General features: G+C 45.4%; 2 protein-coding genes and 1 long non-coding RNA gene across 5 annotated transcripts; 2 read left to right on the top strand and 1 right to left on the bottom strand.

Moving 5' to 3' along the window:
• Positions 1-11,879: 11,879 nt before the first annotated feature.
• On the bottom strand, positions 11,880-26,677 carry LOC126988767 (pseudohemocyanin-2-like). Of its 3 annotated transcripts, XM_050847167.1 has the most exons (4): positions 26,517-26,677; positions 24,683-26,206; positions 24,161-24,543; positions 11,880-12,262 (listed from the first exon to the last, which is right to left on the bottom strand). In XM_050847167.1, exons 1-4 carry the CDS (start codon positions 26,602-26,604, stop codon positions 12,221-12,223), a joined length of 2,037 nt encoding a protein of 678 aa, XP_050703124.1. In that variant the 5' UTR covers positions 26,605-26,677; the 3' UTR covers positions 11,880-12,220. The 3 variants fall into 3 exon arrangements, with proteins under 3 accessions (XP_050703124.1, XP_050703125.1, XP_050703123.1); XM_050847168.1 differs by lacking the exons at positions 24,161-24,543; positions 24,683-26,206; positions 26,517-26,677 and adding exons at positions 12,785-14,308; positions 14,609-14,717 and having other exon boundaries at positions 11,880-12,645; XM_050847166.1 differs by lacking the exon at positions 11,880-12,262 and having other exon boundaries at positions 23,778-24,543.
• LOC126988776 (uncharacterized) lies at positions 12,812-25,067 on the top strand. Its single transcript, XR_007742517.1, has 2 exons — positions 12,812-12,961; positions 24,860-25,067. It is a non-coding gene; the product is annotated as an uncharacterized LOC126988776 (long non-coding RNA).
• On the top strand, positions 16,968-19,488 carry LOC126988768 (pseudohemocyanin-2-like). Its single transcript, XM_050847169.1, has 3 exons — positions 16,968-17,109; positions 17,262-18,791; positions 18,934-19,488. The coding sequence occupies exons 1-3, from the start codon at positions 17,028-17,030 to the stop codon at positions 19,356-19,358; spliced, it is 2,037 nt and encodes a 678-aa protein (XP_050703126.1). The 5' UTR covers positions 16,968-17,027; the 3' UTR covers positions 19,359-19,488.
• Positions 26,678-26,812: the final 135 nt, after the last annotated feature.

The following is a 26,812-nucleotide window of genomic DNA, read 5'->3' as shown; positions in this document are numbered from 1 at the left end:
ATGCTTCAGCGGACAGGATTAACCAGCAGGCGGTGATTAGGAGCAGGGAAATACACATTGTTCTTAATTGGTACTATGGAAGACAGAAATATTAAGACCGAATCGAAGGAAAATATAATCTCTCAAAATGATATTCCTCTCCCTGAAAACAATTACCAACAGCTATTTTTTTAACATCGAAGTAACATGAACTCCACAATCATATTAAGACCGAATAGGAGGAAAATATAATCTCTCAAAATGATATTCCTCTCCCTGAAAACAATTACCAACAGCTATTTTTTTAACATCAAATTAACATGAACTCCACAATCACCAAGCCTTCAGTTCACCGAAGCCACGTCTCGAGGACTTGACATCTCCACCAGTTGTGACGAGCGAGCTTCCCATCAGTAAGCTAAATGATTTCCCCGACTAATACGTGTTTCCATTACACACATTACATATTAGCGGGAGTTATGAATCCAGGTCAGATATCCTGCTCAGTGCGGCCGATGCGTCATGAATGTAATTTCTCTCAAAGCGATTAAACAGACATAACCAATTTCCAAACTATCATCGTAACATACAGAGCTGATTGGACTGCTTTATATTTTCACGGCAAAGGAAGCAACTCAAGGGGAGAAACAAACAACGGTTAACAAAAAGACTCCACTAAGCGTTACTCCCGTATAAAAAGAACAAAATGAGTGATCAGTAGAGGGTCATTTTCGATGGGAGCGGTGTTTTGATACTCCCCTCCTGCTTTAAGTTGTGACAGAAAGGGGAATCACAATAAAGGCAACTGAACTTTCTATCTACGGTGATCAGGAGAAGTAGAGAGCAAGAGAAGGAAAGTCTGGAGAAGTGAGGAAATCGGAGTACGAGCAGAAAGGTGACTCACAATAAGGGCATCTGAACCTTCTATCTACGAGGATCTGGAGGAGGAGGAGAGAGCATGAGGAGGAAAGTCTAGAGAAGTGGTGTGCGCTTAGAGAATAGGAATGAGCCAGGAGAAAAATGAAAATTCACGAGTGATTGAGAGGATGGGAGAGAAACGGCGTGCTGGTGAGGTATAGAGTTCTTGAAAGCTATGTGTAGTCTTTCTTGGTTATGATTCCCGATATCCAAAGGAGTAGCGAGAAAAATATACACGTAGGAATGGGAGGAGAGGAAAACAGAGTACACGAGTGATTGAGAGGAGGACTGAGAGAGGGAGTACTGGTGAGCTGTAGAGGAGGAATTGCTTTACGAAGTCTCCCCTAGGTACAATTCGCGATACACACAGTAGCAGCGAGAAAAATAGAAAACATGTGTGAGTGAGAGAAGAAAAAAACATTATACGCGTGTGGGTGAGAGGACAGCGGAAAGGTGAAACGATGGGCCGTGGAGGGTTGTGGAAAGCTTTATTAATTTTCCCTTAGGCACGATTCCCGATACACAAAGGAGTAGAGAGAAAAACAATGTGATATGTGAATGAGGAGAGAGAAACAGAATATACGTGTGAAAGCGAGGATAGCAAAGAGGTATATTGGTGGACTCAAGAGGATTGTCAAAAGTTTTATGCAGTCTCCCTTACGTATGATTCCCGATACACATTAAGGAGTAAGGTGAAGGTGACAAGACGCTGACGGTTTATGGTACACAGTAATCGTGGTCTTTCGCGATCAAAAAAAGCTTTAATCATATATGTGTTAGTGATATTCAACATTAAGGTTTGTGACATGATTCAGGTTAACTAATCCTCTTACTATTTCAATTTACTCCAATTCAGTTAACTAACAATCAAGGTGGCGCTGCGGTCGACAAAATCAAAGCTTCTGTACAGATGATACTAGCTAACTAATGCTAGACATGTTACACACACAACCAACAGAATAACCACACTTCATCTCTCATATCATCAGCAGAAACACAGAAAATTATATTGTGCGTCTAAATCATCGTCAAAAATCCCACCGCTGCCACCATTTATACTTTTCCGCACAACTTTTCTCCCTATTCACGCTGTCGCCGCCAACGCCACCGCAAAGCCAACACAGCCACGCTCACCACCACCACCACCACTACCGGCACCCTAAAAACCGGGGTCCGATTACTCCCCTTCCTCATGCCGTGAAGTACGCGCGAGTTCATGGCAGGGAGGGCGAGGGCGTGAGGCAAACAGGCGTCTAGCTTCGACCCTCCTCCAGCGAGAATACTGTATGAGAACCCAGAGCTTCCGCTAATCCCAGGGCGACAGATCAAAGACTGGAGAGAGAGGGTGGCGAGGCAAAGGATATGGAAACAAAAATGGAGAAAAAATTGGAGTGCAACGAGAAATGCAAGGGAATGGAGGGCTGTACGAGTAGCAACGGAGAGAGAAAGAACAGAGAGAGAGAGAGAGAGAGAGAGAGAGAGAGAGAGAGAGAGAGAGAGAGAGAGAGAGAAAGAGGGGACAAGGCAGACACTTAAGCCCTGGATACACAGTGCCCGTCCGAGACATCAAGAGAGGACGAGAGAGAGACAAGTGGCCGGAACGGAAAACTGAGCTGCAACGTTGATGACCTGAGGTACTCTTGTGTGACCCGTCTCTCTCTCTCTCTCTCTCTCTCTCTCTCTCTCTCTCTCTCTCTCTCTCTCTCTCTGGAATAACTTTTGCATTAATTCGTATTGTTCAATGTTTGCAAAGCCCGATGTTCATAGTTGTTTGTGTGTGTGTGTGTGTGTGTGTGTGTGTGTGTGTGTGTGTGTGTGTGTGTGTGTGTGTGTGTCGAGAAATTATATATTCTGGCTGCCTTTACAAGTGAGTTAGTCCTCGTTACACCGAACTCGTTAACCCCAACACGCTCACTTCACTGTTTAATGTTTCCTCGCTCTGGTACACTGACGACCGGGAGGCGAATTTTGGCCCTGTCACGCGCGGCATTTCTTTCCTATTCCATCTGTTTGAAAGAGTGAAGGACGGATAGCGCACGCAACAACAACAACAACAACAACCACACCAAATGACTAACCACTGATGAACCAAAAGGAGAATAGGAATAATTTAGTGGAAGTTTTGTCCGTTGCTCTCCATTCCATTAGTTTTAAAAGAGTACAGGCCGGGCAACACAAGCAACAACAACAACAACCATACCAAATGACTAACCACGGATAAACCAAAAGGAGGTCAGTAATAATTTAGTGGAGGTTTTGTCCATTGCAGTCCATTCCATGAGTTTTATAAGAGTTAAGGTCTAACAATGCAAGCACAACCTCCCCGCCACATAGCCAGCAGAGGGCGAACCAAGAGAAGCTGAAGATTAATATAGTGGAGGTTTTGTCCCATTGCCTTGTGGGGGGACGCCACCGCTCGCTTGACATTCCACAGTGCATCAAAAGGAGGTGGAGAGTAACTTAGTGGTTTTGTTCTGTTGCCGTGCGAGAGAAAAGCAAAACAGTGACGGGAGTTTTTTTTGTCCTGACGGTCCAGCCTGATTGTTCCCTCTCTCTCTCCTTTCCCGGACGTGAGGGCAAAGGGAAAGGGGGAGTCACTAGTACCGATCTGAGGCAGCCGCAGCGTCCATGAACCAGTCGATTTATTTCTTCATTTCTTCTTTCTCTCTCTCCTTCACCCATTCTTTGCTCCTTCTTCTTCTTTCTCTTCTGTTTCCGTCCTTTCTCCTTCTTCTTCTCCTTCTTCCCTTCTTTTCTACTTTTTCTTTATGTCACTCTTCCATTCTTTCATCCTTTTTCTTCTTTCTCTGCTTCTGTTCTTTAGTCCTCCTTGTTCTTTCTCTCTTTCTTTCATTATTTAATCATTCTTCTTCTTTCTCTCCTTTCTCCATTCTTTACCCCTCCTTGTTCTTTCTCTCCTTTCTTCCATTCTTTACTTCTCCTTGCTCTTCATTACCTCTTGCAGTCTCCTCACGTTTTTCTCTTTCAGACTTCTTACTTTCTTATGTTCTTATGTTCTTCTTCTTTACCATTTTCTTAGCCTTTCCCTAGTTTCATCTTCCTTCCTTCCTTCTTCTTCTTCTTCTTCTTCATTTCTTTTCTTATTTTCTCTTTCCTTTTCTTTTTCTTCGTTTTCTTCGATTTTTCTATTTCTTTTATTTTTTTACTCCTCCTCCTCCTCCTCCTCCTAGTCCTCTTCCTCCTCCTACTACTCCTCTTTCCTCCTCTTCTTCCTCTTTCCCCTCCTCCTCCTTCTCCTCCTACTCCTCCTTCACCCCCTCCTCCTCCTTCTAATCTTCTTCTTCTTCTTCTTCTTCTTCTTCTTCTTCTTCTTCTTCTTCCTCCTCCTCCTCCTCCTCCTCCTCCTCCTAATCTTCTTCTTCTTCTTCTTCTTCTTCTTCTTCTTCCTTCCCTCCTCCTCCTCCTCCTCCTCCTCCTCCTCCTCTTCTTCGTACCCTATTAATAAATAGATTTGCAATGGAAATGCTTTGTTTTCCCGAAGAGATGTATATAAATGATGCAAATCTGAATTCAGGAGGAGGGCAAAAACATATCATACTAATTTATTTATTATCTTAATGAACTTTGCATTGAGATGATTATTATTATTATGATGAAGAAAAGTTTAATATTGAAGAAGTGGATGAATATATAAATGGGTCTCACACACACATACACACACACTCAAATACAACACACATATACACACACACACACACACACAAACACACATACACACACATACACAAACACAACACACACACACACACACACACACACACACACACACACACACACATATATAAACACAACACAAATATACACACATACACAAACACATATACATACACACAGAGAAACAAACACACACACACACACACACACACACACACACACACACACACGACTCTGTTTTCCCCGCCCTGCACACACGGAATACTGTGATGGCGTCCACAATTTCCACTTTGTTACTACGTGAACTATAATTTTCCTGCCCGCCCTTTGATCGGCTGAGCGAGGACTTTCCAGCACAGGATATGAAGCCCCGCGCAGAGAGAGAGAGAGAGAGAGAGAGAGAGAGAGAGAGAGAGAGAGAGAGAGAGAGAGAATAAGACATACAAGCGTACTAACAGACAAACGGACGCATTGATTGACTGACTGACTGACTGAAAGAGATAGACAGACAGATAGGGGCAGACAAACAGACAAACAAACACACACAATGAAACAAACACAAAAACAGAGAGAGAGAGAGAGAGAGAGAGAGAGAGAGAGAGAGAGAGAGAGAGAGAGAGAGAGAGGAAGAGAGAAGAAGAGAGATAGAGAATAGAGAAAGAAAGAGAAACAAAGAAATCCGGGGAATAAAAATACAGAGCCGGACATGCAAATACATTCAGACATAGAGCAACAAAAACAAACACAATCGGAGGGACAAAGATGCGGACAAAGACGGACAAGCAGAAAGCACCAACAAAGACTTTTCTTCCCCTCCTCCATAAAATTTTATTACGCATCAGATCTTCTTTTACGCTGAAATAGAGTAAACAGGAAAGCAGGAACCGAGGATATTGCTTCGGGCAGGAGGAGGAGGAGGAAGAGGAGAAGGAGGAGGAGGAGAAAAGCGGACATCACGTCACTGGCCAAGAAGAGAAAGGAGGAAAAAGTTAACGAGGAAAAAGTATGTATTAACCAAGGACAGTTTAGCTTATAAGTGGAGGGAAGAAATGGACGGAAGAAATAAGGAAAGAAAAAAGAAGAAAATTAATGGACAGAAAAAATACGGAAAGAAAAAAGTAAGTAAGTAAGAAATGGAAGGAAGGAAAAGTCACGAATAAAATAAAACAGAAAAAGTATAAAGTAGCCAAGAACAATTTAGCTTATAAGTGGAAGGAAGAAATATGGGAACGAAAAAAAAGGACGAGGAAGGAGGAGGAGGAGGAGGAGGAGGAGGAGGACGAGAAAAAGGACGAGGAGGAGGAGGAGGAAGAGGACGAAAAGGACGAAGAGGAAGAGAAGGAGGACCAGGAAGAAGAGGAAGAGGAGGACGAGGACGAAGACGAGGAGGAGGAAGAGGAGGAGGAGGAGGAGGAGGAGGACTACTATTCTCTGCTCAATGGCTAGTTTTTTCTTTTTCTTTCTCGTGTTTTCTTCTTATATTTTTTTTCTCTTCGTTTGTTTTCTTCAAGTAACTCATCCGTTAAAAGCTTCGTTTCACTGCAGAACATAAACTCGGTGATGACGGCCCCGCAAAAGCTTCCTCACTTTGCTATATTCACCGCTACACATGAAGAGCTCGTGTTTGTGGTCCGTCCCCAAAGAGCCTCGCCAAGCTGAATTACGACCTGAAAGAGCAGGGAGGATGTGGCCCAAGAAGTCTCCTACGATGGACGGGGCAAGGAAGATACAGCTGCGAGACTAACCCTGAAACCTTTTACCCTGAACACACAGCCTGACACACATAAGTAACATAAAAGTTGGAAAGTTTCGTTTAGTCGGCGCAACATCTGTGGTCATATGCCGGAGAGAGACAGGAGGGGGAAGGAATTATAGGAGAAGGGAACAGATACCAGGAGACAGGACACAACCCCCGATTAATACCTGGTACCCATTCACTGCTGGGTGGACAGGGGCGTAGGGTATCGGAAAAGCCGCCCAAATTGTTCCACTCCGCCCGGGATATAAGTAACATAACATACACGAACTGATGTCTCTAGACTAAGATGTTGCTGCGAGACTAACCGGAAACCTATTACACGGGACACGGCGCCTGACACTATAATACCGTCTAAACCCTTCACACTATACACAGCGCCTGGCACAATTTTTACCATGAACAAAGAACCGGACACACTAATTTGATCTTAAACTTGCACACTAATTCGATCTAAAACTTGAAGGTTAAATACTGCGCCCTAACATACTAACTCCGATCACACTAAACACAACACCAGACACACTAACTCCGCCTCAACCTTTCACACTAAATACGGCGACTTACATACTAATTCCATCACGTCTCCTCCCGAAATTGACCCCTCTTTCGGCCACCTCTTGATTCTTTTTATGAGCAGCGAGTAGCGGGCTTTTTTATTATTGTTTCCTTTTTTTGTGCCCTTGAGCTGTCTCCTTTGTTGTAAAAAAAAAATAATAATAAACAATACCTCCAAGGGACAGGAATCACATGCTTTACAGAAAACACGATTCCCGGACGTTGATAAAAAGAAATACCCGCCACACTAATCCTGCCACTGCCTTAACGAGCATCGTGTACATCCAAGAAGAAGGAATCAGATGCCTTACACAACATACGATTCACGGACGATGACCAAAAAGAGCCCAGCTGACGTCTCTATCCATTCTAGGACCACGGGAGGGACTGGTTGTGTGTCTTATCGCGTGGTTCAAACAGGCTCTTCAAGCAACCTCGAGGATCTCTGAGCATTCGACCGCCGAGGAGCTTTTACATCAAGCACTCAGCGGCACGGAAGACTCGCAGATGTGGAAAACCAGATGGACTGACCGACGAGGAGAGGAAAAAGAAACTATAAAAACCGAGAGCGAGAAGGGAGATGAAGAACAGAAAGACGGAGGAGAAAAGGAGAATGAAGAGACTGAGGAAGAGAAAGCTACCGAAGATAAGAAAACGAAAACGGAGATGAAGAACAGAAAGACGGAGGAGAAAAGAAGAAAGAAGGAGACTGGATGGATAAGAAAGCTGCCGAAGATAAAATAAAACCAATAAACGAGAAAGAAAAGGGAGATGAAAAACAGAGAAAGGGATAAGAAAATAAGAAAGAAGGAGAGTGGGGTGGATAAAAAAGCTACTGACGAAGGAAATACAGAGAAACCCCCCCAAAAAAAACGAGAAAGGAGAAGAGAAGCAGACGAAGAAAAGAAAAGAAGACCGAGGGAGAATTGGTGGATAAGAAAACTACCAAAGATTAAAAAGAAATCAAGAAAACGAAAAGGGAGATGAGAAAGAGAAAGAGGGAGGAGAAAATGAAAATGAAGAGACTGAGAATATAAAAAAAACTGCAGAGGATAAAGGAAAGGAGAAAGAACAAAACAGAATGATAAGTTAACGTAGGAAATGGACAGCGAGATTTATAGCAAGTGAAATAGAGAAAGACTTCGCAGACAACATGGCGAGCAAGGAAAATAAAAATAATAGTAAGTAATGAGAGAAAATGGAGGAAAATAAGGAACAGGAGGCGGAGGAGGAGAAACGAGGGAGCGAAGGAAAAAGGGAAGGAAAACATAATGAAAACGAATAAAGGAAGAAAGAAAAAGAAAAAGCGAGAGAGAACAAGAAAGTCGATGAAGAGATAAGATGAAAATAATGGTCTCTTTCCACACGAAGACTCTATATTGAGAGCAATAAAGATAGATAGATAGATAGAGAGACAGACAAACAGAAAGACAGACAGACAGACAGACAGACAGACACTCGGATGGAACAAAACAATCTTGGAATTATCTTTGAGGAACAATTTTCATCTTCCTCACAAAGTTAATGGTCATGATGTCGGTTACTGTGCCATTAAGAGTCTGCTTCAAACGAGGAGGAGGAGGAGGAGGAGGAGGAGGAGGACGGCAACCTACGACGACAACGAAAAAGTAAAGGAAAGAAGAAGAAGAAGAAGAAGAAGAAGAAGAAGAAGAAGAAGAAAAGATTGATCAATTAGTAAGTGAATCATTTCAAAATATTAGTCAGTCCATCAGTTAGTAAATTAATGAAATGATCAGCTAATTCATCAGTCATTTTATCCATCAATTAATCATTCAATTCATCAGTCACTTTATCAATCAGTTAATCAATTCATCTGTCATTTTATCAATCAATCAGTTAATCAAACCATCAGTCAGTCAATCAATCCATGAGCCATTTTATCAATTGGTTAATCAATCAATCCATCAGTCATTTCATCAATCAATCAATCAATCAATTCATCAGTCACTCAATCAATCAATCAGTTAATCAATCCATCGGCCAGTCAATCAGTCAATCAGCCAACTCGTCAGTCAGTGCAACAATTAATCAACAAACTGAAGTAAGTAACAACGCCACATGACAGCACTTCATCAAAGGGTTCAGTTTTACTTCGCTCTGTCCATCCGTTTCGCTGCTCGGGAGGCCTGTGGTGCGGGCGGGGAGGGCCTGGCAGATTCATTAGGGGCGTGAGGTCGTGGCGCCACTTCTGCTGTCGTTTGGTGCCGAATACTTCTCAAAAATACAGACAGTACAAATGACAGTTATATAATTAAGAGTGACTAATAAAAATCATAAAAATGATAACCCTTTAAAATGGAGAAATTTAGTTGGCAAGTTCAACAAACATATAGTATCACTGGAAGATAACATAACTAGCAACATTGCTACTTAGTGACATCAATGAGATGAAATAAGATAAAGATATAGCATATCGGCTATTAGTAGTCTCTGCTTTGGTTTTCTGTGTTCTGTAAAAAGTTTTGGTTTTGTCTTATTTCTGTATAATCACAGTGCTCCCTGAAGATGTCGATGCGCTTGTGCAGCCCCCAGGCGGCGGGGTCACGGGGGTACAGCTCCATGTGGGAGACCACGCCAGGGGGCAGGTCGTACTTGTCCTTGGGGTCAACCTGACGGTCGAGCATGGTGTAGGCCATGGTGGTGAGGTTGCCGTAGTACTTGCGGTTGGGGCTGTAGTAAGACGACTGGATGATGTCACCAAGGATTTCGATGCCGTTGTCATTTTCGATATTGATCTTTTCTCCCTGCACCCCGGTGCTCCGCTTCACCGAGGTCGCTGAACTAAGGGTTCATTGATGACCTGGACAGCATGAGGGTAATCAATCTTCCACTAATCGGCTATGGAGAAAAAATTATATCATCTTGTGGTGGGACTTGAACCCGTGTCCCAAGATCACTATATCTGCGCGCTGACCACTTGACCAGTGCCTTGCCCCACAATACGGACCACCGCGCGCGCGCGCGTTTTTTTTTGTGTGTGGGGGGGAGGGGGGGGGAGGTACAGTCGACGATAGAGTGTCACGGTTTTCAGAATGTTTATCCTGGTGGCGGTATCTGGCAACTATACCACGGTGACGCATTCACTGGCGATGTTAGTGACGCGTTTCAGTGTGTACCGTGTGTGTGTGACCGTGAAATTATAATATTGTATAATATTATATTATATTATAATATAATGCAGCTAGAAATATACCAGATTACATGAATTCAATTTAGAAATGCGATAATGAATGTCTTCTACATGATGATGATGATGATGGCGAGGTAAAACATCACGAACAGTCTGAAACACTTTTTCTTATTAAACTTTGAAAATACAGTGTGCAATGCTGTCCTTCGCAGAGGCAGGCAGTGACTAATGCTCCTTACCATCAAACAGGAAATAGGCTTGAGGGTCTGTTTAACTCGCAGCCTTAATTCCCGTCACTATCAAGCCTCAAAGACAATTCAGATCATCAAAAATCTAAAATTATTTATCCGTGAAGATTACGTAATATCTAAGTATAAATACGTGTGTGTGTGTGTGTGTGTGTGTGTGTGTGTGTGTCGCTGACTAGCTGACCCCTTGTCGCTGATGGACATGTCTCCCGTCCCCACCCAACCTCTCTCTCTCTCTCTCTCTCTCTCTCTCTCTCTCTTTTTTTTTAGGTATTAAAAATTATACGTTTCCACAGCCACTGACGTGACAGCTCAACTGCAGTGCCTGCGGACATAAGGGCTTTGATAGAATACCGCTGCTCCAGCCAAGGCCCGCGGTCGACGGCGCCATCATATGAACGTTTATAGCCTATTATTACGTATAATTTTTTTTATAAAGAACAAGATCTCGGCTGTCAGGAAGTTTTTGTTTTTGGTTTAAAGGCATAACAATCTCCCCTAATAAGTGCAGTATATTTTTAAATGTATCATAGTTTGATAAACAACTTAGAGTTGCTCTTGACTAAATTTGATCGAAACTAAAAGCTCGTGTCAAAATATAGCGACAGAGCCTAAAGAAAAAATATTTATTAAGCGTTAGCGACGGGCACTTTTGATAAATATCTATCTTAAAATTATGTAGAGTGCACCTGTGACCACCGATCACCACAACAGTACGATTTCGATAGGATATAATAATTTTCATGTCGCGTGGAGGGGTTGCCAGATGTCGCTTTCTGAACGAAACTTACTGGACAGTGTGTCACTACTCTATAGCCGACTGTACATGAAACAAGTACAAAAAGCGGGATGTGAAGAAGGGCTCTGACGTTGCACGGGAAGGTTGGGGTGGGATGACGGCGCTTGGGGGCGATGGAGGTGGCGGTGGAGAGCAGGTGGTGCCGTGGAGGGGGAAAAGGGCGGCCTCTTCATGATGACGATCAATTCATCAGTCACTTAATCAATCAATTAATCAATTCATCAGTCACTTTATCAATCAATTCATCAATTCATCAGTCCAGGGTCAATCCACGGAGGGAGCGAACCTTTGTCTGCAACTAACCCAGTCAAGATTAAGGTGGTGTAAACAGAACCAATATACGTGAACTTTGTCATTGAATGTAAATGTAGACGTAAATTTTACGGTTCCAAATATGTGTGTGTGTGTGTGTGTGTGTGTGTGTGTGTGTATGCGAGGGCGTGTACGAGGGCGTGTGCGTGGGCGTTTGTGTTTCAGTGGTTAAAACCATTTTCTGCACAACTCTCATTTTTTCTAAACCCTACTTGAATGATATGACATTATTGTCATTGATGCCCATCTAGATGGTGCACCATTCAAGATATTACTCGCGACAGGGCAAGGCGGGACACTTGAACCTTTCGTTGACATTTCATGAAAAAGTCCTTCCAATAACAATAATAAAAAGGTTTTTCTTCCTGCAGCAACATCCATATGGGCAAAGACAACGACTCATACTGAGGTTGAATGATATAGTCAACGGATTAGGGCACATAGTACGCATAAACATAGGCTGTTTAGAATTGAAAGAAAACATTTCGATATTTCTTTATTAATCCTCTTGTAATCCATCTCTTTCTCTTTTTGATGTCATAGAATGTATAGGGTGAGCATTGGGAAGATGGTGAAATCACTGAAAAAACAAGTATGGAAATACAGAATAGTACACAACGCACACCACCGAAGAATCAGCAGAAATACATCCTGAAAATGGAAGACCAAAGATGCCTGAAAACATCTTTGACAAAAGCAGTATATATTGAAAAGATGTTACGATTTTACTGCAAGTTAAGATGAGATGTTGAATGAGATGGTATACATATCCGCCATCTTCCGGCATCAAGGATCACAGAAGAATCCACCAGTCTCCAAGAGATTTACTGGCGGGGCAGGGCGATGAAGACGTTGTGGTTGTAGACCTTGATCATGGTCTCCTTGAAGTTGGGCACCTCGTAGAAGGTCTGCTTGTCAGGGATGCGACGGTCCAGCGGGTAGCCGAAGGGCCTCTTGTCGGGCTGGACGCCGTGCACGCCATAGTGGTGGTACTTCTTCATGGTGATGATGCTCTCATCGTTGACGTCCTCAGCAGCGTCAGTGACGGCCACCAACAGCCTGAACTGCACGCCCTCCTCGTTACCCTTGGGCAGCAGCAGCCTCTCGGGGATGCCGGTGGCGCTCTCGTACATCTCGAGGTTCTGGCGAGCCTCGGTCTTCTCGACGAGAGTCTTGTAGGTGAGGGGATCAGGCACGGTGATGGAAGCCTCTGAGCTCTTGCGGACGATGTCGTTGCTGCCCGGAGTCACTATGAAACAAGAACAAATAACAATGTTAGTTACACTACGAAATGAAGATTTGATAGCAAAGTTTTAGATTGCCTTCTTCAAGCAGAAACGATCAACTAATTAATTTGCAAATACTTCATATCACTGACTAAAACTTACGAGTCTTGACGAAGAGGTCCATCTCGATGGCGAGCCAGCGGCCCTCGTCGAAGGGGATGAGAGCACCATTACCGTCGCGGTAGGGCATGGCTAGGATGCGAATGACAGCCTTCTTGGGAGAGCCGTTGTTGTTCTGCACCTTGATCTGGTAAGAGAACTCCTTGTGGTTGAGACGAGGTGTGGAGGCGTAGATGTCGAAGAACTCGGTTTGAGTGTTGTTGTCATTGAAAGCGTTGACCAAGTCCCACTTGTACTCCTCAAAGTAGGTTTCGAGGGTGCCCTGGATCTGGACGTCGGTGACGGCAATTCCGGTGAACTCGAGCTGTTCCTTGGTGTAAGGAGGAAGAGAGTCAATGTGCTTCCTGAAGATGTTGTCGATGCGCTTGTGCAGCCTCCAGGCGGCGGGGTCACGGGGGTACAGCTCCATGTGGCCAACCACGCCAGGGGGCAGGTCGTACTTGTCCTTGGGGTCAACCTGACGATCGAGCATGGTGTAGGCCAGGGTGGTGAGGTTGCCGTAGTACTTGCGGTTGGGGCTGTAGTAAGACGACTGGATGATGTCACCAAGGATTGCGATGCCGTTGTCATTTTCGATATTGATCTTTTCTCCCTGGTCGCTTTCCACATAGCCGTGGGCAATGGCGTCGTAGATACGGTCCTCCTTGTGGACAAGCTCGTGGATTTTGCCTACCCTGTCGACGTCCTGCAGCTGGATGTCGTCGTTGCGGATGGGGAAGGGAGCGCCGAACTTGTAGGTGGTCTGCGGAGCAAAGCCCTCGTGCAGGGGCTCGTCCAGTTTCAGCTCCTCGAGGAGGGGCATGTAGTTGGAGATGCGCTCAGCGTCGTAGCGGTTGAGGAGCTGGTGGTAGGCGTAGAAGAAGTTCTCTCCCTTCCTGTCAATGCGGTAGCCGTAGGTGTTCTTCCACCAGAATGGGTTTTCCAGGTGCATCATGAAGTGGTGAGTGCCAATGCCGAGGTCCTCACGGTAGTAGGCGACTCTCTGTTCCATGTCGTTGAGGTTGCCAGTGAAGTTGTTCTGGAAGACCATGTTCCTCAGCTTCATCTCGTGGGCTTCGTAGGCTTGCTCGATGACCTGGGCCTTGGTGAAGTAGTGGGGCTTGACTTCGTAGACAGCGGGCAGCACGACGTGCTGTGTGAGAGGGGAGTGTTTGACGGCATGGTAGGCGGCGTAGAGGAATTCCTCCTCGTTGACTCGCTCCCTGAAGTAGGCGGCGTTGCTGGAGAAGCAGTTCCAGTCCTTGCACTGCATGAACACCTCGAACAGCATGATTGCCTCCTCCAGGTGGCGTTTGTTGGTGGCGGCAGCGCAGTGCTTCTTCTCCAGCAGACGTTCGTGTGTGAACTCGTACATGAGCCTACGGACGGCGACGCCTCCGTCCTTGTACATGGAGGTATCCTCCACTGGGTTGAAGGTCATGGCCTTCTCCAGCAGGTTGCTGTCGCGGATTGGCTCGAAGATTTTGTAGAAGGCGTAGTTCACGTCACGTTGTATCTGGTAGTCATCTGTCGTGAATCAAATATTAATATATACATTTAAGTAGCTACAGGATTTATAATAATCCTAAGCTAGTATTTAAAGTGTTACCTAAAAGAACGTTCTATGATGATTTTATACTGCGTGTATAAGAAATTATTACATTTATTCCCAATTTTTCAATAATGCGACAATAAAAAATCAAAGCACATTAGTGTGTGTGTGTGTGTGTGTGTGTGTTTGTGTGTGCATTCCTTCAGGCTATGTAAATATGTGGAAGAGAAAAATATTTAAATCAAGAACATCACCACATATGCACTATAGTTTACCTGCTGGGGCATCCGACATAAACCCAACGCCGGGCCAGGCAGCGGCGGCGCCGAGGGCCACGAGAGCAAACACAACCAGGACCTTCATGCTGGAGCTAGTGCTGCCTCTGCTAACCTGCTGCCGTCTTATATACCCAGCGGGCCACGGGTGTTAGGGGCGGAGTGGTCGGGGGGCGCGCGATAACTGTTTCCACTGGGATGCCTTAGTAACAAATTTGTTTTATTTTTCGTAGTTGCCTGGCGTTGTTGATTTTTTACTGATACCACTGCAAGCGTTCCTCCTGAACCTGATGACTCATTTGAGGCACTTCAGACGCTTCAACATGGTCTTGAGTGTGCCAACTGCTGATGTTCCTTCTCGTCGAAAGGGCAGGGGTCGGGACTGACGGCTGAGTTGGTGATGAGGAATATGTTACTCTTGGGACAAATATTATAAAGCAGAGCTCAAATTGCGACTGTTGCTGAATGCTATTTCAACCACATTTGATACAGTGCGTATGTTTAAATGTGATTTTTGCTATTATTATCATTTTTGTTTTCATTATTATCATTACTATTACTATTATTATTATTATTATTATTATTATTATTATTATTATTATTATTATCATTATTATTATTATTATTACTATTCTAACCTACTAACATCAGATGGTGGTGGTGACTTTTCTTAATGGTGTTTCTGAAGCTCCTCGTTATCACTACCGTCATCGTTACCATCACTGATATAATGGCAATAGCGATCGTGTGATGCAGGTGAGGAACGAGGACCGTGGTCGTGACAGCAGTGGTAGTCGTCCTTGTAGAGCCGTTTGATAGCCTTATTTCACTAACGGGAAGGCGCTACATCTTGGTCGATATACCAAAACTATTGTTTAAAGATTCAAATATGTTTTCAAGATCTAAAGATACATTTTCACGAGCATTGCCTACGTCCTGCAATGCCTAGAAGTCGCCACCGTCAGCATGCTTGGTATTCACGAGGGGAAGCGATTCATGGTTCCCTCCCCGAAAGAGCTTCGAGCTGCATGGTGACGAATCTTCGGGTACGGATGGAACCTCAAATAACACCTACATATAAACGCACCCGGGAGGCGGAGTGAAACCCTCAACTAACACCAAGTACCAAGTCACTGCTCTCAGACGTGAGCCGAGTGTGTTCACCATTGCACTTGCAGTACGTGTGTGTGGGGGGAGGGTTGTTTGCGTGTGACTGTGTGTGTGTGTGTGTGTGTGTGTGTGTGTGTGTGTGTGTGTGTTTCAAAAATCTTATTGTGAACACCGGGCGTAAGTTAAATGATGTGTATTGTCACGTGTTAGTGATGACTAACAATGCTCGGCACACAGCCTCTTAAGGATAAACTTCCACCCCTCCGATGTGTTTTTGAGAACGAAGGAAGGAACGAAGAAATACCAAAGGAAACACGAAATCATCAAAGACGTTCTGGACGGAATAAACTATAATTATTGTTAATACCATTTCGAATCTGTATTATCTAACTAACAACTTACATCACTTCCTGTAACTATGCCATTAGCCTCTGCAGTGCACTGAACAAGTGATCTGATCTGACGCCTGTTTCTGTATGACAAGCACTTACAACAAGCAATGACACCTTACATTTTTTTTTTTAATTTAAATAACGGTCACTTGTTAAATACTTTCTCTGCTTTGTTTGTTATGTGTATGCATGCATGAATGCATGTACTGATGGATGGAATTACATAGGCATAGGTGTATGTAAGTGTTTAGGTATGTATGTTAATAGGTATAAATGTGTTTGTTTAAAAATGTACGTATGTCTGTGTGTGTGTGTGTGTGTGTGTGTGTGTGTGTGTGTGTGTGTGTATATATATATATATATATATATATATATATATATATATATATATATATATATATATATATATATATATATATATATATATATATATATATATATATATATATATATATATATATATATATATATATATATATATATATATATATATATATATATATATATATATATATATATATATATATATATATATATATATATATATATATATATATATATATATATATATATATATATATATATATATATATATATATATATATATATATATATATATATATATATATATATATATATATATATATATATATATATATATATGAGTTAGTATCTTGGAATGTACGTATGTAAGTATAGCACGCATCAAAATGTTTTATATAATCACTCATTCTTGATATCAAGTTGAAATTCGACAAAAAGCGAGAACGCAACAGTTATCTGGACACCTTCAATGCGAGATATCACTCAAGCACCGCCCCACGCTCCCGGACCATCCCCAACTCAACGCACCACACCCGGCACCCGCGGGGTATATAAGCCAGCAACAGACAATCACAGGCAGCACAAGCTCCAGCATGAAGGTCCTAGTTGTGTTTTCTCTGGTGGCCCTCAGCGCCGCAGCCGCCGTGTCCGGCTATATGTCGGATGAGCCGGACGGTGAGTTCATATTCTGGTGTACTCAGTCATTATAACTAAACAATAAAGTCACTCATGACATCGATCATGCATGAACACAGCTTTTAAATATACATATAAAAACAAAAATACAACAAAAGGTATTAACAGTAAACTACTACTATTTCTTTCAGGCATTCCCACACAACAAAAGCAACATGACATGAACTACGCCTTCTACAAGATCTTCGAGCCAATCCGCGACAACAACATGCTTGAGAAGGCCATGACCTTCAACCCAGTGTCGAATACCTCCATGTACAAGGACGGAGGCGTCGCCGTCCGGATGCTCATGGACGAGTTCACGCACAAACGTCTGCTGGAGAAGAAGCACTGGGCTGCCGCCACCAACAAACGCCACCTGGAGGAGGCAATCATGCTGTTCGAGGTGTTCATGCAGTGCAAGGACTGGAACTGCTTCTCCAGCAACGCCGCCTACTTCAGGGAGCGAGTCAACGAGGAAGAATTCCTCTTCGCCGCCTACCATGCCGTCAAACACTCCCCACTCACACAGAACGTCGTGCTGCCAGCCGTCTACGAAGTCAAGCCCCACTACTTCACCAAGGCCCAGGTCATCGAGAAAGCCTACGAGGCCCACGAGATGAAGCTGAGGAACATGGTCTTCCAGAACAACTTCACTGGCACTCCCAACGACATGGAACAGAGAGTCGCCTACTACCGTGAGGACCTCGGAATTGGCACTCACCACTTCATGATCCACCTGGAAAACCCATTCTGGTGGAAGGACACCTATGGCTACCGCATTGACAGGAAGGGAGAGAACTTCTTCTACGCCCACCACCAGCTCCTCAACCGCTACGACGCCGAGCGCATCTCCAACTACATGCCCCTCCTCGAGGAGCTGAAACTGGACGAGCCCCTGCACGAGGGCTTTGCTCCCCAGACCACCTACAAGTTCGGCGCTCCCTTCCCCATCCGCAACGACGACATCCAGCTGCAGGACGTCGACAGGGTCGGCAAAATCCAAGAGCTTGTCCACAAGGAGGACCGTATCCACGACGCCATTGCCCACGGCTATGTGGAGAACGAGAAGGGAAACAAAATCAACATCGAAAATGACAACGGCATCGCAGTCCTGGGTGACATCATCCAGTCGTCTAACTACAGCCCCAACCGCAAGTACTACGGCAACCTCACCACCATGGCCTACACCATGCTCGACCGTCAGGTTGACCCCAAGGACAAATACGACCTGCCCCCTGGCGTGGTCGCCCACATGGAGCTGTACCCCCGCGACCCCGCCGCCTGGAGGCTGTACAAGCGAATCGACAACATCTTCAGGGAGCACATTGACTCTCTTCCTCCTTACACCAAGGAACAGCTCGAGTTCACCGGAATTGCCGTCACCGACGTCCAGATCCAGGGCACCCTCGAAACCTACTTTGAGGAGTACAAGTGGGACTTGGTCAACGCTCTCAATGACAACAACACTCAAACCGAGTTCTTCGACATCTACGCCTCAACACCTCGTCTCAACCACAAGGAGTTCTCCTACCAGATCAAGGTGCTGAACAACAACGGCGCTCCCAAGAAGGCTGTCATTCGCATCCTCGCCATGCCCTACCGCGACGGCAACGGTGTTCTCATCCCCTTCGACGAGGGCCGATGGCTCGCCATCGAGATGGACCTCTTCGTCAAGACTCGTAAGTTTTACCCAATAGTATGACCTATTCCAAATTACTAGTTAGTTTATATTTGTTACTTACAAAAGACTAGCAAAAACTATTCCATGTAACTCTTCTTTTCGTCCAGTAACCAACATTGTTATGTATTCTTCCTTCACAGTGACTCCGGGCAGCAACGACATCGTCCGCAAGAGCTCAGAGGCCTCCATCACCGTGCCAGATGTCCCCACCTTCAAAACTCTCGTTGAGAAGACCAACGCTCAGGAGAACCTCGAGAAGTACCAGAGCGCCACCGGCATCCCCAACAGGATGCTGCTGCCCAAGGGTAACGAGGAGGGCGTGCAGTTCAGGCTGTGGGTGGCCGTCACTGACGCTGCTGAGGACGTCAACGATGAGAGCATCATCACCATGAAGAAGTACCACCACTATGGCGTGCACGGCGTCCAGCCCGACAAGAGGCCCTTCGGCTACCCGCTGGACCGTCGCATCCCTGACAAGCAGACCTTCTACGAGGTGCCCAACTTCAAGGAGACCATGATCAAGGTCTACAACCATGGCGTCTTCATCGCCCTGCCCCGCCAATAAATCTTATCGTGGAGTCTGATCATCTTGGATCATCCGCATTTGCAGCTTCCCAATTCCTGTTAACGAATTTTCCATACAAAATCCTATTACAATATGCTCCTGGCACCAAAATAAATTAGATCCTTTCTAATACACTGAGTTTGCTTGTTTTTTCCAGTAAGTCAAGAATGGTAAAAAAATTGTGTTCTGTAATGTTTTCAGCACACAAGATCCTCGATACGAAGGGACGGCCTGAAAGGAATATGAACACTCAGAGAACTGATCCTAATCATGATTGCAAGAGTTTTTAGAGACGTAAAACAATCAAAACAAATTATTATGACTCGTTAATTAAGATGAGAATATACTAGACCCGTGCAAGTGAACACTATAAGGATTTGTCTTGTCTACGTATGAGAAGAAGGTATTACCATGACGCGTTGCAGTTCCGGACACCTATTTATCACACAACCAACTTTCCTTTTTGGGGAGGAGGGTGGGAATGTGTTCTCATCCGCCTTTAGCAAATACATTAGGGAAAGGGTTGTATGCCAACACTACAACTCTCTCTCTCTCTCTCTCTCTGATATGATATGATCACGCGCTGGACTCGTGATCTCCAGAGAGAACCCTCCCCGAATGAGCTTGGAGTTCAGGTGATGGATTCACATCTGGGTGGACAGGGGGCACAGATTTAATAAGGAGACTGCCCATCCATCTCGTCTCAGTCCAGGAATTGATCCCGGGACCTTTCGGTTGTAAAGCGAGCGTGTTAACCACTTTTGTATGTGTTGCCTATAGCGACGGAAGACTCTCCTGAGGGGTCTGGTGGATGATCCCCGCCTATTAGTGGCATAGGCGAGTTTTATTTAAAGTGGCTGCCATGTTATATAAGACTTGCTTTGACCAAGCTGCACCCCGGTGCTCCGCTTCACCGAGGTCGCTGAACTAAGGGTTCATTGATGACCTGGACAGCATGAGGGTAATCAATCTTCCACTAATCGGCTATGGAGAAAAAATTATAGCATCTTGTGGTGGGACTTGAACCCGCGTCCCAGGATCACTACATCTGCGCGCTGACCACTTGCCTAGTGCCTTGCCCTGCATTACGGAGGTCCGCGCGCGCACGTGCGTGTGTGTGTGTGGGAGGGGGGGGGGGGAGGGGGGAGGTACATGAAACAAGTACGAAAAACGGGATGTGAAGGACTGACGTTCCACGGGAAGGTTGGGGGGGGACGGCGCTTGGGGGTGATGGAGGTGGCGGTGGAGAGCAGGTGGTGCCGTGGAGGGGGAAAAGGGCGGCCTCTGCATGATGACGATCAATTCATCAGTCACTTTATCAATCAATTAATCAATTCATCAGTCACTTTATCAATCAATTCAGCAATTCATCAGTCACTTTATCAATCAATTCAGCAATTCATCAGTCACTTTATCAATCAATTCATCAATTCATCAGTCACTTTATCAATCAATTCATCAATTCATCAGTCACTTTATCAATCAATTAATCAATTCATCAGTCACTTTATCAATCAATTCATCAATTCATCAATCACTCAATCAATCAATCAGTTAATCAATCCATCGGCCAGTCAATCAGTCAATCAGCCAACTCGTCAGTCAGTGCAACAATTAATCAACAAACTGAAGTAAGTAACAACGCCACATAACAGCACTTCATCAAAGGGTTCAGTTTTACTTCGCTCTGTCCATCCATTTCGCTGCTCGGGAGGCCTGTGGTGCGGGCGGGGAGGGCCTGGCAGATTCATTAGGGGCGTGAGGTCGTGGCGCCACAACTGCTGTCGTTTGGAGCCGAATACTTCTCAGAAATACTGACAGTACAAATGACAGTTATCTAATTAAGAGTGACTAACAAAAACATAAAAATGATAAATATAATAATCCTTTAAAATGGAGAAATTTAGTTGGCAAGTTCAACAAACATATAGTATCACTGGAAGATAACATAACTAGCAACAAAGCTACTTAGTGACATCAATGAGATTAAATAAGATAAAGATAAGATAACGCTTCACATCTTTGATAACACCGCGTCCCTGCGTGAACACTGCACCCCCCCCCCCCCCTCACCCCTTCCTTCATTGAAACGTGCAAATAATTTGATCCTCAGTCCAGGGGAGAGCGAGGCCAGTCTTTATTATCAGCCTGATGAAGGGACAACACAATAATATAATGAACGGCATGGTTTTCATAACACGGCAGTATCACTACGATGAATGGGTGTCCTAAGAAAAGCACTTGTGAAATACTAATAAACAGCTAGATCGTATGGAAAATATTGAAGTGTGCTTTATTCCGAGAAATACATGGGATATACCGCAGGCCATGACAGCATTCTCCCTGCAGTCTGTCATGAAACGAGTGCTGAGATAAGGAGGTCGCAAGGGTTCAAGTAGGGCTTCACCTCCCTGGTGATAAGGTTGTCCAGTATTAATGGAGAAATATGAATCTTCATGATCGGAAATAATTCTAGAGTTTTGTAAAAAAGGTACACCGAGTCGTCCTTCGATTGGGCCGAGTAATGCTCCTTCGTGAGACGGCCATAGACAATAATGAACATGTCAACTGGCCTTTTTGGTGTCTTTCCCAGGTAGCATAAAAACGGTCGATAGTTACCGAAGCGGCGAGCACGGTGACCTTTTCCTATTCGGACAACAGCGTCGCCAGGCGTCAGTGAAGGCGTTTGGTGGTTATACAAAATTGCCTTAACATTCATCGGTAGATTCCGTTGTCAATTATATTTTCTGTGTATATTTTACTAAGACAAGGTTATAGCCAACCCCAGCAGGTGACACGTCAGGCACTCGTCAACAGAATGGCACCGGCAGCGTCTGCTGATGTAACCGGTCTGTGGACAACCACCTCCTGAGATCTTGTTATTGATTAGGTACATCTGCATCCTCGCCATGGGTGAGGCCCATAGCCATTCCACAAAGGTCCAGGGTCAATCCACGGAGGGGGAGAACCTTTGTCTGCAACTAACCCAGTCAAGATTAACGTGGTGTAAACAGAGCAAATATACGTGAACTTTGTCGATGAATGTAAATGTAGACGTAACTTTTACGTTACCAAATGTATGTGTATGTGTCTGTGTGTGTGTGTGTGTGTGTGTGTGTGTGTGTGTGTGTGTGTGTGTGTGTGTGTAATAATAATAATAATAATAATAATAATAATAATAATAATAATAATAATAATAATAATAATAATAATAATAATAATAATAATCGGTTTATTAAGAGGTAGCAGCTGTTAAGCTGAAAATATACATGTTACAAACACAATATTGAAGTACAATAAAAAGGATAAAAGTACAATATGAAAGAGGTATCGGGGGTCTGTGGTAAACACTGGGAAAGTTATGATGAAAATGTTTACGGCGGGGGGGGAGGAGGTGCGGTGGTGGAATGCAGTGCGTTTGTGCGGTAGTCTTCCGGGTGGCGGGTCAGGTGTTATGCCCCAGGTCAGCCCCCAGTCAGAAAGGGTCAGGTCGTGGCTGATGGGGGGCGGGATGCAGGTTGAGGCGGTTTCGACCGTCACTCAGTTTATGGGCTTAGCGTAGATCTTCTAATCTGCATCCGGCCGGCGAGACAAGAAGGGAAGAGGATGACAAGCGAGAGAGTAGGCGTGGGAACGTCTGTCGTCATGCACCTGGTCTGCACTGCCTTTTATGTTGAGGGGAGTGCTGGTTGCCTCACCCATGAGTCCACCTGAGTGACGGGCCTCAACACTGCACTGCACCTGAACCGACTTAACCCAGCCGGATGATGGTCGGGCTGGTGTACCTGGGAGGACCTGGGGAGTCGGCCGGATGGTAAGGCAGCGGCGGCGTCACACTGGCCATTATCTCTTCAGTGTCTTAACGGCACCACAAACGCACTGCACTCACTGTCTGTCAAGGCGATGAAGCTTGATGGCACAAAAGTATCTTACGGAGTTGGGATTTTGATGAAATGGGAGAGGGGGAAGTAGGGGAAGAGGAAGGGGGGGGGCCAGCAGGCTGGCCCCTGGCTGCTCCTTTCTGAGCCCCGCGGACCACGTCTGACCTCGGTCAGATCTGTGCGTGCGTGTGTGCGTGTGCGTGTGCGTGTGTGTTTCAGTGGTTAAAACCATTTTCTGTACAACTCTCATTTTTTCTAAACCCTACTTGAATGATATGGCATTATTGTCATTGATGCCCATCTAGATGGTGCACCATTCAAGATATTACTCGCGACAGGGTAAGGCGGGACACTTGAACCTATCGTTGACATTTCATGAAAAAGTCCTTCCAATAACAATAATAAAAAAAGTTTCCCTTCCTGCAGCAACATCCATATGGGCAAAGACAACGACTCATACTGAGGTTGAATGATATAGTCAACGGATTAGGGCACATAGTACGCATAAACATAGGCTGTTTAGAATTGAAAGAAAACATTTCGATATTTCTTTATTAATCCTCTTGAAATCCATCTCTTTCTCTTTTTGATGTCATAGAATGTATAGGGTGAGCATTGGGAAGATGGTGAAATCACTGAAAAAACAAGTATGGAAATACAGAATAGTACACAACGCATACCACCGAAGAATCAGCAGAAATACATCCTGAAAATGGAAGACCAAAGATGCCTGAAAACATCTTTGACAAAAGCAGTATATATTGAAAAGATGTTACGAATTTACTGCAAGTTAAGATGAGATGTTGAATGAGATGGTATACATATCCGCCTTCTTACGGCATCAAGGATCACAGAAGAATCCACCAGTCTCCAAAAGATTTACTGGCGGGGCAGGGCGATGTAGACGTTGTGGTTGTAGACCTTGACCATGGTCTCCTTGAAGTTGGGCACCTCGTAGAAGGTCTGCTTGTCAGGGATGCGACGGTCCAGCGGGTAGCCGAAGGGCCTCTTGTCGGGCTGGACGCCGTGCACGCCATAGTGGTGGTACTTCTTCATGGTGATGATGCTCTCATCGTTGACGTCCTCAGCAGCGTCAGTGACGGCCACCAACAGCCTGAACTGCACGCCCTCCTCGTTACCCTTGGGCAGCAGCAGCCTCTCGGGGATGCCGGTGGCGCTCTCGTACATCTCGAGGTTCTGGCGAGCCTCGGTCTTCTCGACGAGAGTCTTGTAGGTGAGGGGATCAGGCACGGTGATGGAGGCCTCCGAGCTCTTGCGGACGATGTCGTTGCTGCCCGGAGTCACTATGAAACAAGAACAAATAACAATGTTAGTTACACTGCGAGATGAAGATTGGATAGCAAAGTTTTAGATTGCCTTCTTCAAGCAGAAACGATCAACTAATTAATTTGCAAATACTTCATATCACTGACTAAAACTTACGAGTCTTGACGAAGAGGTCCATCTCGATGGCGAGCCAGCGGCCCTCGTCGAAGGGGATGAGAGCACCATTACCGTCGCGGTAGGGCATGGCGAGGATGCGAATGACAGCCTTCTTGGGAGAGCCGTTGTTGTTTTGCACCTTGATCTGGTAGGAGAACTCCTTGTGGTTGAGACGAGGTGTGGAGGCGTAGATGTCGAAGAACTCGGTTTCAGTGTTGTTGTCATTGAAAGCGTTGACCAAGTCCCACTTGTACTCCTCAAAGTAGGTTTCGAGGGTGCCCTGGATCTGGACGTCGGTGACGGCAATTCCGGTGAACTCGAGCTGTTCCTTGGTGTAAGGAGGAAGAGAGTCAATGTGCTTCCTGAAGATGTTGTCGATGCGCTTGTGCAGCCTCCAGGCGGCGGGGTCACGGGGGTACAGCTCCATGTGGCCGACCACGCCAGGGGGCAGGTCGTACTTGTCCTTGGGGTCAACCTGACGGTCGAGCATGGTGTAGGCCAGGGTGGTGAGGTTGCCGTAGTACTTGCGGTTGGGGCTGTAGTAAGACGACTGGATGATGTCACCAAGGATTGCGATGCCGTTGTCATTTTCGATATTGATCTTTTCTCCCTGGTCGCTTTCCACATAGCCGTGGGCAATGGCGTCGTAGATACGGTCCTCCTTGTGGACAAGCTCGTGGATTTTGCCGACCCTGTCGACGTCCTGCAGCTGGATATCGTCGTTGCGGATGGGGAAGGGAGCGCCGAACTTGTAGGTGGTCTGCGGAGCAAAGCCCTCGTGCAGGGGCTCGTCCAGTTTCAGCTCCTCGAGGAGGGGCATGTAGTTGGAGATGCGCTCGGCGTCGTAGCGGTTGAGGAGCTGGTGGTAGGCGTAGAAGAAGTTCTCTCCCTTCCTGTCAATGCGGTAGCCGTAGGTGTTCTTCCACCAGAATGGGTTTTCCAGGTGGATCATGAAGTGGTGAGTGCCAATGCCGAGGTCCTCACGGTAGTAGGCGACTCTCTGTTCCATGTCGTTGAGGTTGCCAGTGAAGTTGTTCTGGAAGACCATGTTCCTCAGCTTCATCTCGTGGGCTTCGTAGGCTTGCTCGATGACCTGGGCCTTGGTGAAGTAGTGGGGCTTGACTTCGTAGACGGCGGGCAGCACGACGTTCTGTGTGAGAGGGGAGTGTTTGATGGCATGGTAGGCGGCGTAGAGGAATTCCTCCTCGTTGACTCGCTCCCTGAAGTAGGCGGCGTTGCTGGAGAAGCAGTTCCAGTCCTTGCACTGCATGAACACCTCGAACAGCATGATTGCCTCCTCCAGGTGGCGTTTGTTGGTGGCGGCAGCGCAGTGCTTCTTCTCCAGCAGACGTTCGTGTGTGAACTCGTACATGAGCCTCCGGACGGCGACGCCTCCGTCCTTGTACATGGAGGTATCCGCCACTGGGTTGAAGGTCATGGCCTTCTCCAGCAGGTTGCTGTCGCGGATTGGCTCGAAGATTTTGTAGAAGGCGTAGTTCACGTCACGTTGTATCTGGTAGTCATCTGTCGTGAATCAAATATTGATATATACATTTAAGTAGCTACAGGATTTATAATAATCCTAAGCTAGTATTTAAAGTGTTACCTAAAAGAACGTTCTATGATGATTTTATACTGCGTGTATAAGAAATTATTACATTTATTCCCAATTTTTCAATAATGCGACAATAAAAAATCAAAGCACATTAGTGTGTGTGTGTGTGTGTGTGTGTGTGTGTGTGTGTGTGTGTGTGCATTCCTTCAGGCTATGTAAATATGTGGAAGAGAAAAATATTTAAATCAAGAACATCACCACATATGCACTATAGTTTACCTGCTGGGGCATCCGACATAAACCCAACGCCGGGCCAGGCAGCGGCGGCGCCGAGGGCCACGAGAGCAAACACAACCAGGACCTTCATGCTGGAGCTAGTGCTGCCTCTGCTAACCTGCAGCCGTCTTATATACCCAGCGGGCCACGGGTGTTAGGGGCGGAGTGGTCGGGGGGCGCGCGATAACTGTTTCCACTGGGATGCCTTAGTAACAAATTTGTTTTATTTTTCGTAGTTGCCTGGCGTTGTTGATTTTTTTACTGATACCACTGCAAGCGTTCCTCCTGAACCTGATGAC

Source organism: Eriocheir sinensis, chromosome 70, assembly GCF_024679095.1.
Source record: "Eriocheir sinensis breed Jianghai 21 chromosome 70, ASM2467909v1, whole genome shotgun sequence".
Classification (NCBI taxonomy): Eukaryota; Metazoa; Arthropoda; class Malacostraca; order Decapoda; family Varunidae; genus Eriocheir; species Eriocheir sinensis.
This window is presented reverse-complemented; position numbering and strand designations above follow the sequence as displayed.

Excerpts from the sequence above, each read along its gene's own strand:
- LOC126988767 (XM_050847167.1), bottom strand. The coding sequence starts at position 26,604 with ATGAAGGTCCTGGTTGTGTTTGCTCTCGTGGCCCTCGGCGCCGCCGCT. Across the intron at positions 26,207-26,516 it reads TATGTCGGATGCCCCAGCAG|ATGACTACCAGATACAACGT; the intron begins GTAAACTATAGT and ends GATTCACGACAG. Across the intron at positions 12,263-24,160 it reads TCAAGGAGACCATGGTCAAG|GTCTACAACCACAACGTCTT; the intron begins GTCTACAACCAC and ends ACCATGATCAAG.
- LOC126988768 (XM_050847169.1), top strand. The coding sequence starts at position 17,028 with ATGAAGGTCCTAGTTGTGTTTTCTCTGGTGGCCCTCAGCGCCGCAGCC. Across the intron at positions 17,110-17,261 it reads TATGTCGGATGAGCCGGACG|GCATTCCCACACAACAAAAG; the intron begins GTGAGTTCATAT and ends TATTTCTTTCAG. Across the intron at positions 18,792-18,933 it reads GGACCTCTTCGTCAAGACTC|TGACTCCGGGCAGCAACGAC; the intron begins GTAAGTTTTACC and ends CTTCCTTCACAG.